The sequence below is a fragment of the Notamacropus eugenii genome, chromosome 6 (genome assembly GCF_028372415.1).
Source record: "Notamacropus eugenii isolate mMacEug1 chromosome 6, mMacEug1.pri_v2, whole genome shotgun sequence".
NCBI classification, from domain to species: Eukaryota; Metazoa; Chordata; class Mammalia; order Diprotodontia; family Macropodidae; genus Notamacropus; species Notamacropus eugenii.
In genome coordinates, this window is record NC_092877.1 from 142,003,373 (window position 1) to 142,019,883 (window position 16,511).

Here is a 16,511-nt window from a genome sequence, read left to right on the forward strand (position 1 = left end):
TGCCTTCCCAATGGGAATGGGTAGGGAGGGAGGAAGAGAGAGAAGTTGGAATTCAAAGTATTAGGAACGAATGTTGAGAAACATTTTTGCATACAACTGGGAAATAAGAAATACAGGTAATGGGGTATAGGAATCTATTCAGCCCTACAAGAAAGGAGAGAAGATGAGGATAAGGGAAGGGAGGGGGGTGATAGAAGGCAGGGCATATTGAGGGAAGGGTTAATCAGAATGCAAGGTGTTAGGAGTTGTGGGAGGGGAGAGATGGGGAGAAAATTTGGAACTCAAAATTTTGTGGAAATGAATGTTGAAAACTAAAAATAAATAAATAAACATTTTTAAAAAGGAGGCTAAAAACAAATAATTTTTTTAAAAAAATAAAATTAAAAAGTAGTAGAGAGTAGACAAGATAAGCACCAAATGAAATTGACTTTACTTTAAGAGACAGGAAATGACTACTGATGTGAGAGTAACTTCCGAACTAGTTGACTATGTAGAATTAAACCAATAGTAAAAACCCACACCAAATTTAAATAAAAGTCAGAAGATATGGTATACAATTACAATTGGGGCAGTTCAACCTGATCTATTTAAACAAGCTACTAATGTCAACAAATGGGAAAAGGATAAAAGAACAGAAATGTACACTTTCAAAATAAGTTTAATTTTATATAAATCAGTTGACATAAAAAAGTAAAAATGCCAAGAAGCTTACTTAGACAACAAATATTTGCTCTCCTTGCCAAGTAGAGACAACATAGTCACAGGGTCATTGGGAAAGTTTCGCAGATGAGAAGAGGGGAAAATTATAAGCAGTATTTCCTTATAAAACAGCAAAAAGGAAGTGAAAAAAATAGGTTTAGAGAAATTTTGGTCAGAAACTATGCAAAATTATCCTGAGGCCACTGAAGGATGAAAAAGACAAGGAATAAAGAAATTGAGAAGATTCATAAATATTTTTATGGCTCTTTTCACTAGCCAGGATAGTGTAGGCACAATATTTTAACTCTTAACATTATGGTTTCAGATGTGCTATATAATGAAGTACAGAAGGCACTGAAAAAAATATGGGATCAGCAGGTTGGCTAAAATGAATATATGGAGAGAAGACTGGGTTGGTATCCACTCAATTCTGAGCAACTGATTATCAAGGGACACAAAAGAGAAGGTACCAAAGGCTGAGGAAAAAATCCCAGGTCTTATTTATTTACAAAGGAAAAAAAAAGGCATCAAACTACTGACTGATATGCCCACTTTCTTATCACCACAAGCATTTTATGAGAACAGTCTACACAATAAATAAGTCTTCGTGCTGAAGACTGCAAAAAGTAGATATTCCCAAATAAAATTTCTGCAGCAGACTAAAACTTTATAGTTACAGAAATGACCAAAAGGTAGAGAGAATATCAGAAGCCATTTGCTAAGCTGGTTGCTGACTATATAAGATACATTTGATTTAGTTGAGAAAAACACTATGCAAATGATTAAGTGAAAAGGGCAGTGAAAAAAAATATGAGAACAGGAGGTTGGCTACACTGAGTATAGAAAGAAGTAGAATACTTCCTCCAGGGTCTGCTAGGTAGCATAGTAGATAGAGCACTTGGCCTGGGGACAGAAGATCCAAGTTCAAATCTAGCTTCAGACACTTCCTAGCTTTGTGACCCTGGTCAAGTCTGTTTGGCACAGTTTCCTCATCTGTAAAATGAGCTGGAGAAGGAAATGGCAAATGTCTCAAGTATCTCTATTCAAAAAAAAAAAAAACAACAAGCCAAAAAGAGGTTACAAAGAGTCGAATATGACTGAAACAACTGAACAACAACATACCTCCCCCAGCAAGGTGTGTCTCAACCAGGTCAAAATAATTTAAGATTCCATGAAAAATACAATGGAGACAATTTTCTTCACTGTTCCTCTGAATATTTATATTGAGTAAAGCATCAAAAAAGGAAACTTGCCTTTGCCAAAGGTGCTAGCTAGAATCATGATGAATTGTCCACTGCAAAATTCAACTAAAGAAAAGAATTCCCAGAGATGGTTAATTTTTCCATATGCTAACTGTGCTAACTGCATCAAGCCCCAGAATACTGCAGTGCTTCTTAAATGAGAAACAGAGAGGTCTGAACTTGATTCTGAGGTCAATAAGGGTCACTCGAGTTTACTGAATAGGGAAGTGACATGGTCAGACCTGTGCTTTAGGAAAATTTCCTTGGAGTTGTGTGAAGGACAGAGTAAAGAAGGGAGAAACTCAAGGCAGGTAACACAATCAGGATGATACTGCAATAGCCCAGATGAGAGGTGACCAAGTAGGTGGCCTTGTGAGTGCAGAAAAGGAGTAGGATATGAGACACATAATCAACAAAACTTGGCAACTGATTGGATATGTGACACGAGACATTTTTCTGTGGGGAGGATGATCCATTTCACAACTTTCTTCCTGGTTGTATAATGCGAGATAATGTCCTAGCTCTACCATTAACTTGTATGATCTTGACACTTCTCTGTGCCTATGAACTCAGCAGAAAAAGAGAATGGGATTAGATGATTTCAAAGGTATCTGTCAAGTCAGCTAGAAAACTGTACGATTTCTTTCATCTAAGGAACCGAGATGTTAACAAAAGCTATATACCCTACCATGAAACTTAGACTCTTCGCAATACTATATCGTGATTTTCATCTATCACTTGAACTGAATATTGCTTTATTAAAAAATCAATCTATTCAACATATTCAACAATACAATTTGTAACCCATCCTGTGTGACTCTTGTCAACGTCCTGCCACAAATTCACCTAAGTGCTGAGGCCCCCTAACATTCTTGTAGGATTATGATACCAAGTGGAATACACAAGCTGCATGTGCAACAGTTATCCTTCATTCTTACTACATGACCAGTCCATCATATATTGAAGTAAAAATGTTATCTTCAATTTCCTGATATGACACTATAAAAGACAACAATAAAATGGAATTTCCAAGATTCCTAGGAGGAATGAAAAAAAGGATATATATTAAAACTAAATGTAGTAAATTCATAAAATAACAATCCTACATTGTTTCCCAAACATCTTTTAATGAGAAGTAACTGAAAGAGGCAAACACAGAAGTGTAACTGCTAAACAGTACAATACTAACAAATGAAGGTCTTATCATAAACACAGGGAGTGGTAAAATCTGATTCAACTCAAATGACAATAAAAATGCAAAACATCTCTAGTGTTGTCAATAATGTTTGACAAACAACTGGAAAAAAATTTCATTTCACTTGTACAGCCTGCAATTTCCATTTATTCCATTTCTAGCATACACACTGGAAACAGATCTTGTTTACGAATGTGCAAAAAAAATCAGTTCATAATTTACTCTCAAAATTGTTTAGCCATATCCAGGAAATCTGTCTAGACACAGTTAAGATTAAATTATACAAAGTAAAAAATTTGAAGTCTGAACCAATGAATATTAGCAAATTATTTGCATACATTCAGAATATTAGAAATTTATTTGCATAAATTTCAAAAGTACTGAATTAATCCTACATTTGGAAAAATATCACAAGGTCTAGTCTAGTCATAGAAGAAAACTGTCATTTGTTTCCTAGAACTTTAATCAGTGACAGATAACAAGCAAAAGTATTTTTTCCTATTCATAAGAACCAATCACCAGCCTGGTAGGGAAATGGCAATGCGCCAAGTTGCCTAAAAATTAGAAGACTCCAGCTCCTTAGTCTCTTTAAAGATAAGAGAACGTATGGACATGAAGGCATCTTTTTTTTCTTTCCAAGATATAAGTGTGAGTTACACCCTACCTGAAGTACAGCTGTCTTCCAGAACACTTAAAAGCCTGAGGAATGAGGGAGTAATAAGCAAAAATGTTCAAGCAACAACATCGTGTCTAATTATTACTCCCCAAATGTACCACGATACTATTTTGACAATTAGTAAGAAAAAGAAAAAGATACATTAAAGTTGACACGAAGTTTAAAAACATATTAAGTAGTGGCATACAATTTGGCAATCTCATTCTAAAAAGGGATGGCATGCACTCTGACACAAACTCATCCTCATTTTTAAGTGAGCTTACTAAATGGAGCACATAATTAGAAACAAATTTATAACGATTTTTCCTGTCTTAGCTCCCAATAACAGGTTTGCAAATAAAAATTTGACTTCTCCTGCAAGGCACTCTGCATATTTACCATGTTATTGAATAACAGAAATATCTGGGGAAAATCATTAATAGTCAATGAACCAAAAAAACTTCAATGAATCTGGCAGCGTGGGCAGCAACTCACCAGATCCATTTTACAGAAGTTTGAAGAACCTGGTGCTCCATGTTATCTGGGAGGTACTTTGTCTATTTGATGTGTCATAAATATGGGCAGAAATGCTGAAACTGCCAATAACAATGTACTGTGTTTTCCAGCTGCGCTGCCAGTTATCTCCATACTTTACAGCCTGGATTACAAGGTGTTCACAAAGATGGAAGCTTTTAAATGTACTTTATTATCTATTCCTTGATCAGAGCTACAACAGGTTGGATAAAATGCAACTAAATACAATGTTGTAAAGAAGCCACCATATTTAAGAAATCTGAAGTACAGAATAAATTTGTATTATTTTAAAAATATATGCACAAAAAAAGAAACTGGTTTAAAGTTATTCTGTTGGCAAAAGGTAGTAATTTATATTCATCTTCTCCCAACTATATAAATGTAGATGTGCTCATAAAAACATAAACTCATAAAACGCCCACGATGTCTCTATTTCACTAGTTCCTCCTACATGTTGTATTTTCATTTACAAAATGTCATTATTTTGTAGAATGAGAAAAATTAGCTTCCTATAACAAATACATATAAGCATACAAAAAACTCCTTACCCTTTGGTGGGCTAGATTGATAATGATGAAACATCTAATGAAATCTCCCTTGAAAAAAAGAACCTTGTACAAAATTTAAAAGCTAAGAACCAACAAAATGTCCCACTGCACTCAGAAAACACAGAGTCTTTATTCCAGGGGGAACTTTCAGTAAAAAACGATGTGTGAACAGCAGACACTGATGTTCACACAAGCGCGCTGCACACACCCCAGCGGGCGATTCTCTGTTTTTTTTGGGTTACGCTCTGGAGGTGCTGGCACAATGGAATTTCAATGCCATAATCGCTTACTTCTCTGGGTGCCAGTCTTTGAAATAACAGGTAAAGAAAAAACAATTATAATTCCAGGGATCACAAAATGTTTTTAATTCTTCTGTTCAAACGAAGTAATTTATAACACCATGGCACAGAGAAGTACAAAAGGGAAAAAAACAGAAATAAAAGTAACGTTCCAAAGGTTCAGTTTACAAGGACCTCACACAAAGTTTTTTTTTCTCTGCAACTCTTACTAGAAACAGTATTATTTGCTAAAAATGAACTAGCTGCCAAGAGCTATGGTCCATCTAAAGCAAACATGTTTAAGATGGAAATAGAGTGTTAATACAGAAAAAAGGCAGTATTGAGCATACACATTTTTGTTCAAATCTGATGAAAAAGACCCTACCAAAGTTCCGAGTTTGGTATTCTGGTATCCTTTTGGACTAAAAGTGATTGTATTTACAGATAATAAAATACTTGTAATATAAATACTGTATTAAAACAATAAACAAAAAATCATTAAATTTCAGACTTTCTAATTAAATCTTTTCTTTTTTTGGTAGTTTATTGGGAATTCAACACTAGTCTTGGTTCACATGATAGAACAATGGGAAAATTTTCCGAATGGTTGAACACTAACCCTGACAAGTGTGGAGAGCCAACTACAATACATTATATGGTAGCATAACCTGCCACCCACGTTGCTGAGAGAACAGCTTTCAAACACATGCACTGAGCTGTAAAGCCACAAAATCCCTTATTACACATTGTCTTTTTTACTCTAGGTGAAATATACCATCAATTCTTTTCATTATAAATCTTTTTTTAAAAAATTTGACAGATATTTGCTGACTTGAACTGTCTTTTTTAGACTGAAAAGATAATAATTAGCTTTTTTTTTTGGAAGAAAAGCCAACAGGAAAACAAATTATCACTTTCTTACAGTATTACAATGAAGCCTGACATCTGCTGAATGGTTTCCCATAGCTTATTTTTTTGGAGCCATATTACCTTACGCAAAACTGTTTAAAACAAAACTCTGATGTAGGTTCACTACACTGCTCTGAAAGCATCTGTGAACACTTGTTTCTCAGAAGAAAGATTGTGAAATTGCTTTGGTGATCTTAGATAAAGTATATGGCTCTCCCCAACACTAAAAAAAGCAGAAAAGAATAAGAATGCTACTTAAGATGTTTTTCCCATTCCCAAATCACCTCAGAAAATATTTCGTGTATCTTTGGTGGGAAAGTAGGCAATAAAGATTCAAGGTTATAGTGCTGCCGCAGGTTGCATGGCTGAGTATTCTGGCACAAATATGTAAATTAGACAGGACCAGAGAATGGCAAATATGCTCCGCCTTCACTACAGCGCTGTGCTTGCCAACCAAGCATTCTTGTCTTACAGAAAGGGGTTCAATTCAATAATGGCAAATTAAAACATGCATATAAAGGAACCCAAGAAAATAATAAAAGCTAAAAATAGTCTAAAGTTATTTTAATTCACCAATTTTATGAAATGTGGCTTTAACCCACTGATACAACTTTTACATATCTACCTCTAGCTCTTTCCCTCCCTTCTGTTTTCTCTTTCTCTCTCCATTCCATCCCATTCCCCCACACATCTATCTTTCCTGGTTAATAATTTTCCCTCCAAACCCTGCTGCCTCCCCTTTCTCATAGTTCACTTCCCTATTTCCTGATAACCCTCCCACCACCACCACCATAGGACCTACCTCTACTCGACAGTCTATTGGTTGAATCAATAGTATTCCAAGACAATCAGAAGACTTGACAATTTCTTTAGGAGTTTTCATTCCAATTGTTTGGCAAAGAGAACTTTATTTATAAATCTTTCTATTATGTGAGTAGGGTCAATTAGTCTATTGAATTAATTGGTCATTCTAACTGATACTCAGAAAAGCATTCAAGAAGTTTCATAACCTATAACTGAATTAATTTAATCTTCATTGTAAACATGACAACTGTTCAAAGGAATTTTAAAATTATCTTGATTGTATGGCACAGACATATCAGTTCCTCACACTGACAGAATGGAATCTCGATGGCTTTCCTAAGATAAACTACTCCTTTAATATTAACGGAAATGATGCAAGGCAATTTGCAAGGCAGTGTGGAATATTAGAAAGACTGCTGAATTTAAAGTCAAAGGACATGGACTACAATCCCAAGTCTCCTGCTAAGTGTCAGTGTGACTGTGCAAATCACTTCACTTTTCTAGCCCTCACTTTCCTCAATTGTAAAATAAGGGGATTGGAATAACATTATGAATGAAATATAAAACATAAATGTTCGATGGAGAATCTCTACTAAAAAAAGGTAAAAAAAACCATTTTGGACACAATATACTGTCGTGCTTTAGCAAGCGTAACCTGTGATTTGAGGGGAGAGGTGTGCTCCACACATTCCACTCATGGTATGTAATAATAACTGGAATTAATAAAGTGCTTTAAGTTTTGCAAAGTATCATACTATATACTCAGATTTGAGCCTCACCACAAGCCTATGACGTACAACCTTTGTACACTTACCCGCATTTTATATACTGGGGCTCAGACATGCTAAGTAACCTGCGTTACTTGTATGAGACAGAATTGGAGTCAGGAAGCCCTGGGATTTAAGTCTAGCACCCTAGCTAGTACAAAATTCGAGCTTTCACACGTAACTATGAAAATTAATTTAATGGCAACACAAAATCATAAAATAATCTTAAAAATGGGAACATCGTTTCCCTCAGGTCATCTCTCATCTATAGCATGGACAATCTAAAGCTTTCTAATGGGCTCATGTCAACTGACAAGGTCATCCAACCAAAGAACTACATTCAATTTGTGGACATGCACCAATGAGGCAAAAAGGAGTACAAATTTAGCATGCAGTGTTACAACATCAACATCAATGTCATAGCATCAATGCCAAGAGAGCAGCTGAGCCTAGTTTATAGCAATGAGTTGCCCTTTATTGAAGGTACCCCACTGCTCACTGGAAACATCAGAAAAGCCTTATCTCACATACACACATACAAAAAAAACTTCTCCAAAGAAAAACAATACTTATCTCAGCAAGTAACAATGAAAGTAAAGGGCAGTTACAAGCAGCAAAGACTGTAGCTTTCATTTCTCTGCTTATCATATATGAATTAAATCTTTTAATTATTTTATTTATTGTTTTTCTTGGCTGTCATCAAAAGATAGCAGACTTTCCCTATCCAATCTCAGGAAACTACATGAAGGCATCTTTTTAAGAATGGGGTAGAGATTCTATAATAGAGGTGAGGTTTTTTTTTTTAAATGGAATCTATACATTTCAATGTTAAAATTTTAGGCCACATTTGAACTAGAGAGCATTTTGTCAACTAAACAACTGGCAATATCGTATTTAGATCACCCTTAACAGCTTACGTGGTAATACCTAGAACAAGCATTCGTATCACTGGGAAATGTTTTCAAGCAGGAGTGATTAGTTCAATTGTAGAAGCCAAACGGTCTCAAGAGGAAAGGTTGATTAAGGCAGTGCAAGCATACCCTAAACATTTCCATAAGTAAGTTACTAACCCTACGACAGCAGGGACTCTCTCTAGCCTTCATTTATTGCCTAGGGGAAATGCGTTAAAGAGCCTAAAATAGTCATAAAATAACTTTTTCATTCCAAATTTTACATATCTATTCTGCTTTCAGTAAGATATGTTAAAACTAAAACAGTATTTCTACTAACCAAAGAAGTTATGTAAGGAAGTGAAGACCTTCTCAAAACTACATTGGATTTGTGTCTATCTCTGAAATACAACAAAAAATCTTGTAATCACAACTGTATGATAGTCCACAATTAAGAATGGCAAACCATTAAAAATTCGAATATTTTGCCACAATGAATCTCAATTAAGCAAATGCCTTTATGAGACTCTATTCAAATGTACATGAGAGTGCTGCCTTATCGGTTCCATTTCCACATGTCACAAAGCAATCATGTAATTCCAAAAGGATTAAATCTCCACTTGTATCATATCAGAAATGAATAACCTGCATGGGACACCATGACCCAAGTTTTCAGGGCGGGTAACATAACTGATAATGAAGTATTGAACTTCAATATGAAAAATGTTTTATTCTTACATCTTGATATAAAGGAGATGAATACAAGTCACCCTCAACACCCTGTTTTAAACATGGAAAAGCAGAGGGAATTGTGGCATATTCTGCTTACTCTTATACTCTTATGATTGTACTCAACTCTGCCACTTCCTACCTTGATTTGAGAAGTATCAAAAGATTAAGAAGATGGATTAAGCAATGATCATAAAGCAAAGGGAAAGTCATAGGCAGCCAGTAATGGTCAAGAGTCAACAGTAGACCACAAAAGATAATATAAAAATGCTAGCTTTGGGCTTCTCAAAAGTGTCCTTATCTGAGCATTAAAATCCAGATTACAGGTTTTGAAACAGGCTGAAGTTTCTTAGGTGATCCAATGTCAGGGAACTTTGTGCTCAGCAGAGAGTACAATATGACTCTGGGGGACTATCATCAAGCTTCAGTGACTAGGATCTCAGGTTAAATGGAGTTCAATGAGGTAGGGCTATTCTGTATGTTACTGATACTTCTGTTCCTAGTTAATAGGGGACTTTTTCAATGTAACCCTTGGTTCTCATAAAACCAATCCCAAAATACAAGAGGTAACTGACGTAGATGACAAGTGACAAACAACCTAAGAAATAGGTTTTAAAAATTATATGACGTACTGCCATTGTTACATATCCCAATAATGCAAAAAAGAAACTCAATTTAAAAATTAATTTTTTCTCCACTTCTATTCCATTAAACTTTGCTAAGTTTGAATTTTCTTTCCCACACCATTTGAATATTTTCTTCAGAGAAATGATAAACCATTTAAACATTTTGCAAATTCCATCTGATACCCTCTGAGATAATAAAAGATACTCTGATGAACTGTTTCCTCAAATTAACATAATGCATGGATTTGAAATCTGAAGTGAATAAAACAAAATAATGTTGTAATGGTGAAGGAGATAATATTTCTCTACATGGTGCAGTCACAAAAAGGTTGGATTTTGATAAAGACAACCTGAGTTCAAATCCCAGCTCTAACATTTACTATCTAGGAGACTGTTAAGGAAGTCACTTAACCTGAACTTTTTTTCAGTATCTGTAGAATGACAGAAAGACAAAGGGTTCTTTGGTATATCTGTTCATGAAACATCTTCACTGAAATTTATCTCACATACTAAAATAAAGTTTTACTAAGTTCTGAAGTATAGGCACAAGACAGTAAAGTGTCTTAGAAAGAAGAGTAGATTTCAACCACCTACTGGTTCCTTCCCTACTGCCTTCAAACATGTCCAAATCTCCTTGATCCTTAAAATACTTTCACTGGACCTTACCATATCCTCAGGCTATCACCTTATAATTCTAAGAAAAAGCTATTTACACTTTCTGCTTCCACTTCTCTCAGCTCACTCAATACTTTGCAATGTCTGTAGTTGTATGTACATACAAACACGTCTCCTATTTTAGTCCAGCATCATCAATTATCTATTTAAACCGGAGGCCCTAAAGAAAGCTCACACTGAACATGTCTACAAACAGAACTCATTCTCTTTCCTCAAGACCTAACTCTCTTCCAAACTTCTTTCTTTCTGTCAAAAGCAGCTCCATGCCTCCAACAGCCAGTCAGTGGGCAGATCTTGCCCTTTCTTTTCTACTCACACAGCCACTATCTTAGTTCAGGTCCTCATCACCTCTTTCCTAGATTACTGCGGCAGCCTTCTAAATGGTCTCCCAACTTCAGTCTATCTTTCCTATGGCTACCAAAGCAATTTTCCCTGAAAGTAGACCTAACTTTGTTACTCTAATACAAAATGAGTTTCAGGGACTTTGCATTCTGTCTAAAATCAAATATAAATTCCAATTTAGTTTTTAAAGCTTTTCACAACCTGGCATGAATGTATCTTTTCCGGTCTCAGTGGCTACTGTTCTCCATCCCACCCCACACCATATTCTCATACTTTGTGATTCAACCAAACTGACCTTTCTGTTCCCTATGTGGATGAAACAATGGCACTCCACCACCAATTTCCATGCCTTTGCAATGGCTGTATCCCATGCCTGGAATGTACTCTCTCCTCATAGAATTCCTTTTTTCCTTCAAAATACAGCTCAAGTCTCATGATGAGCCTCTTCTGGTCCCTTTGACTCCTAATGTATGCCCTCGCAAACTCGCTTCAATTTTATTTATCCTCTTTGTTTACTCTATATATACTTACATGTCCTTATTATCCCCCCAATTTGAATAGAAATTCCTTAAAAAGTATTATATCTGTATTCCCAGTACCTCACAGAGTATCTGACACATAGTAGGCTTATTTTGTGACCCTAAACAAGCAGCTTCACCTGTCTAGTCCTTAGTAACCTCATCTATAAAATGAGGGGTTTGGTTTAGATGACTTCTAAGCTCCCTTGCAACTTCACAACTATGATCCTATAACCTGACAAAATATACAACATTAAACATTCATAGTTGTCATGGCAATTTAAATGGGAAGATCTTTCCGATTCATTAATAGGCCCACATGACCTGCTTAAATCACATGGAAGGTTATGTCACATATGCTTAGAGGAACTTGCTGAATAGGTAGAACAGGAAGGGTGGAGTAGCACTGACAGGAAGTTGGTCAGGCTAGTCAGATCTGGGAAGGATGGAGGCAAGCAGGCACAGCTCAGCTTGTGAGTATTTGTTTGTGGGAAAGCCCTAGCAGGATGAGGGGCTGGGTAAGTGAAGGGGAAAAGCTTGGAAATGCCTTTGTCCCCTGCAGTGCTAATGTGTGTTGACTTCTTGATTACTATGGCAGATTTGGCTTTCTGGTATCAGAATAAATGCTTTCCTTCTGCCTTCTATATGGGGAGTCTGTTATACTTTGCAATTCAGAATTACACTGGCATATTCATTGTCGCCCTTGGTGCTGTGAGTATTGCCTAGGTGATACACTTGGTGTCACAAATAGGACTGCAGGGTATAAAATCTCTATTTGGAGGCAGAAAGGATTTAGAGGAAGAAAACAGACATCCCAGGAAGGGAAGATTTACCATATTCCTCCCCAGCAAGAAAGTGAGCCAAAATCACTGGACCCTGTGAGAACTAGGAACTAAGGTTACAGAAGGGGGAACCTAGAGACATGGAAAGGTGTTTGCAAGAACTGTAGTAACTGCTGCTTTGCTTCAGGGGGTGTATCATTTCTCTCAATATCTATGTTTGCTGTAGATAAAAATGTTTGCAGATAAAGCAGAAACTCCACATTTGCCTGTTTCAGATGTATTTTGGATATACCATTTCCATTTAATTACGCTAGGCTCTTCCACATGTCCAATTCTGTGACAAGCTAGAGTACTCATTACCCAGGTCATACTCAGGATTCCAGGCCTTAATGTTACCTCATGGCCCAAAGTCAGTTGTTCAATCTCTGCCAAAGCCCAACAGGCAGCTAACAACTGCTTTTCAAAAGGGATATATTGAATTCCAGATGAAGGGAGTTTCCTAGACCAAAATCCTAAGGGTACATTTGGGCTTTGTTGTTTTTGCCATAAACTCCAGTTTGCATATTCATCCTGTACAGTCACTTGTCATTCCACCAGGCCACTTTGCATAGGCCATAAATCTAGGGCCAGCTGTATAGCAGACTTTGATTCTTCAAAAGCTTCACTCTTCTCACATCCCTATTCAGATTCATATTTGTTTCTAGTTATTTTACGTAAAGGTTTCAAAATTTTTCCCAGATGCGGTATGTGATATCACCAATATCCAAATAATCCTATAAACTTTTGGGCTTCTTTCTTATTGGTGGGAATAGGAAACTCCTGAATCTTTCATCAGGCTTGCAGGAGAACCTCTTGTAGCCCTTTATTCCATTGTACACCCCAAAATTTTATAATTTGAGCTGGCTCTTGAATCTTTACAAGGTTAACTTCCCACCCTTTGCTTTTCATGTGCTCAGTTAAAAACATCAAACCCTTCTCCACTTCTTTTATATTTTTTCCCTGTATCATAATATCATCTATGTAGTGGATAAGCTGTACACCACGTAACTCTAAATCATCTGAATGTTCAGCCACAATCTAATGACAAGTAGAGAGGGCTATGCAGATATCCTTGTGGCAAGCATATAAAAGTATATTGTCGACCCTGCCAAGTGAAAGCAAATTGGTCCCATTGTTTAGAAGCTATTGGGATGGTGAAGAAAGCATTGGATAAATCAATAACTGCGTACCAAGTCTCATCATATTTCTGGATCCTTTCTTTTAAGGTAATGGTATCTGGAAGAGCAGCATACAAGGGAGGAGTCACCTTATTCAATTGTCTATAATCCACTGTCATCCTCCATGTTCCATCTGACTTTCATATTGGTCAGACAAGATTATTTTATCGAGTGGTTGTAGGGACTAATGCTCCTGCCAGAATGATGACCCCAAATCTGCAAATCAGAAATCAACAAACACATAAGATCCCAAATATTGAGTATTGGAATGCAAGGTCAGATGTCCAGCGCTGTATCCAGGGACATCTGGTTCAGCAAGCAGTACGTGATTTACACTGTTTAGAGAACTTTAGGTTGGATAGAAAAGAAATAAGAAAAATCTCTACTGGAGTATGTATGAGAATCCCCAAAAATCATTTTGGACATATATTACCTAAATCAGGAATATGTGGGCTGGAGTGATAGATTCTAATTATCAAGGAGAAATTACTATGACATTTCAAAATTTAGTTTTGTAAAAATGATAGAATAGGGGCGGAGCCAAGATGGCGGAGTAGAAAGACGCACATACACATAGCTCCGAACCCACAACCCATAGAACATCTACAAAGAAGTAACTCACAGCGAGTTCTGCACCCAGAGGCCACGGAGCATTGGGGTGAGGGAGATTTCTGTTCCGGAGAGACCTGCAAACCTCTCGCGGAGGGTGCTTCGCGCTGCGGACTGGGCGCCGGGATTGGGAGCTGAGTGCAGCCCTGCCGCGGCCACGGCACCAAGAGGAAGAGATCCGAGCAGGCTTCAGGGACAGGATCTCCAGCAGCCACACATGTCCCTCCACCCACAGGTGACGGGGGTCATTGAGAGAGTCTCTTTGGTGGGTCGAGGGGGGAGTGGGGTGCCCCCATTGGCTAGGGCCCCCTCGGGAGGCAGAAGCTGAGGGGCGGCGGCAGACCCAAGCAGGCAGGAGCCTGGATCCATTGTTGAAGGTCTCTGCATAAACTCCCTGAGGGAACTGAGCCTGAGAGGTGGCCCTGCCCCAACCTGAGCACCTGAACTTAATCTCACACTGAATAGCAGCCCTGCCCCCGCCAAAAGCCCTGAGGCTGGAAGCAGCATTTGAATCTCAGACCACAAACGCTGGCTGGGAGGATCAGGAGGCGAGGTGGGTGTGAGGAGAATATTCAGAGGTCAAGTCAGTGGCTGGGAAAATGCCCACAAAAGGGAAAAGAAATAAGACTATAGAAGGTTACTTTCTTGGTGAACAGGCATTTCCTCCCTTCCTTTCTGATGAGGAAGAACAATGCTTACCATCAGGCAAAGACACAGAAGTCAAGGCTTTTGTGTCCCAGCCCACCCAATGGGCTCAGGCCATGGAAGAGCTCAAAAAGAATTTTGAAAATCAAGTTAGAGAGGTGGAGGAAAAGCTGGGAAGAGAAATGAGAGACATGCAGTCAAAGCATGAACAGCAGATCAGCTCCCTGCTAAAGGAGACCCAAAAAAATGTTGAAGAAAATAACACCTTAAAACCTAGCCTAACTCAATTGGCAAAAGAGGTTCAAAAAGCCAATGAGGAGAAGAATGCTTTCAAAAGCAGAATTAGCCAAATGGAAAAGGAGATTCAAAAGCTCACTGAAGAAAATAGTTCTTTCAAAATTAGAATGGCACAGATGGACGCTAAGGACTTTATGAGAAAGACAGATATCACAGAACATAGCGAGAAGATTCGAAAAATGGAAGATAATGTGAAATATCTCATTGGAAAAACAACTGACCTGGAAAATAGATCCAGGAGAGACAATTTAAAAATTATGGGACTACCTGAAAGCCATGATCAAAAGAAAAGCCTAGACATCATCTTTCATGAAATTATCAAGGAAAACTGCCCTGAGATTCTAGAACCAGAGGGCAAAATAAATATTCAAGGAATGCACAGAACACCGCATGAAAGAGATCCAAAAAGAGAAACTCCTAGGAACATTGTGGCCAAATTCCAGAGTTCCCAGGTCAAGGAGAAAATATTGCAAGCAGCTAGAAAGAAACAATTCAAGTATTGTGGAAATACAATCAGGATAACACAAGATCCAGCAGCCTCTACATTAAGGGATCGAAGGGCATGGAATAGGATATTCCAGAAGTCAAAGGAACTAGGACTAAAACCAAGAATCACCTACCCAGCAAAACTGAGTATAATACTTCAGGGGAAAAATTGGTCTTTCAATGAAATAGAGGATTTTCAAGTATTCTTGATGAAAAGACCAGAGCTGAAAAGAAAATTTGACTTTCAAACACAAGAATGAAGAGAACCATGAAAAGGTGAACAGCAAAGAGAAGTCATAAGGGACTTACTAAAGCTGAACTGTTTACATTCCTACATGGAAAGACAATATTTGTAACTCTTGAAACATTTCAGTATCTGGGTACTGGGTGGGATTACATACACACACATGCACACACGCACACTTACATAGAGACAGAGTGCACAGAGTGAATTGAAGAGGATGGGATCATATCTTCAAAAAAAAATGAAATCAAGCAGTGAGAGAGAAATATATTGGGAAGAGAAAGGGAGAAATTGAATGGGGCAAATTATCTCTCATAAAAGAGGCAAGCAAAAGACTCATTAGTGGAGGGATAAAGAGGGGAGGTGAGAGAAAAACATGAAGTCTACTCTCATCACATTCCACTAAAGGAATGAATAAAGTGCACACTCATTTCGGTAGGAAAACCTATCTCACAATACAGGAAAGTGGGGGATAAGGGGATAAGCAGGGTGGGGGGGAGGATAGAAGGGAGGGCATGGGGAGGAGAGTGCAATTTGAGGTCAACACTCATGGGGAGGGATAGGATCAAAAGAGAATAGAAGTAATGGGGGACAGGATAGGATGGAGGGAAATATAGTTAGTCTTCTACAATACAACTATTGTGGAAGTCATTTGCAAAACTACACAGATTTGGCCTATATTGAATTGCTTGCCTTCCAAAGGGAAGGGGTGGAGAGGGAGGGAGGTAAAGAAGGTGGAACTCAAAGTGTTAGGATCAACTGTCGAGTAATGTTCTTGCCACTAGGAAATAAGAAATACAGGTAAAGGGGTATAGAAAGCT

General features: G+C 37.6%; 1 protein-coding gene across 11 annotated transcripts in view; it reads right to left on the minus strand.

Moving 5' to 3' along the window:
- ANAPC10 (anaphase promoting complex subunit 10) overlaps positions 1 to 16,511 on the minus strand; it is a 196,311-nt gene that overhangs the window by 117,767 nt on the left and 62,033 nt on the right. Inside the window, exon 5 of one of the 11 annotated variants that reach the window (XM_072621170.1) lies at positions 1,742 to 13,625. The exons of the other annotated variants lie outside the window; for them this stretch is intronic. Within the exon in view, the coding sequence (XP_072477271.1) occupies positions 13,569 to 13,625 (57 nt within the window). The 3' untranslated portion in view covers positions 1,742 to 13,568. Of the gene's footprint in view, positions 1 to 1,741; positions 13,626 to 16,511 lie in introns of those variants that run through there. 11 annotated transcript variants of the gene reach the window in all.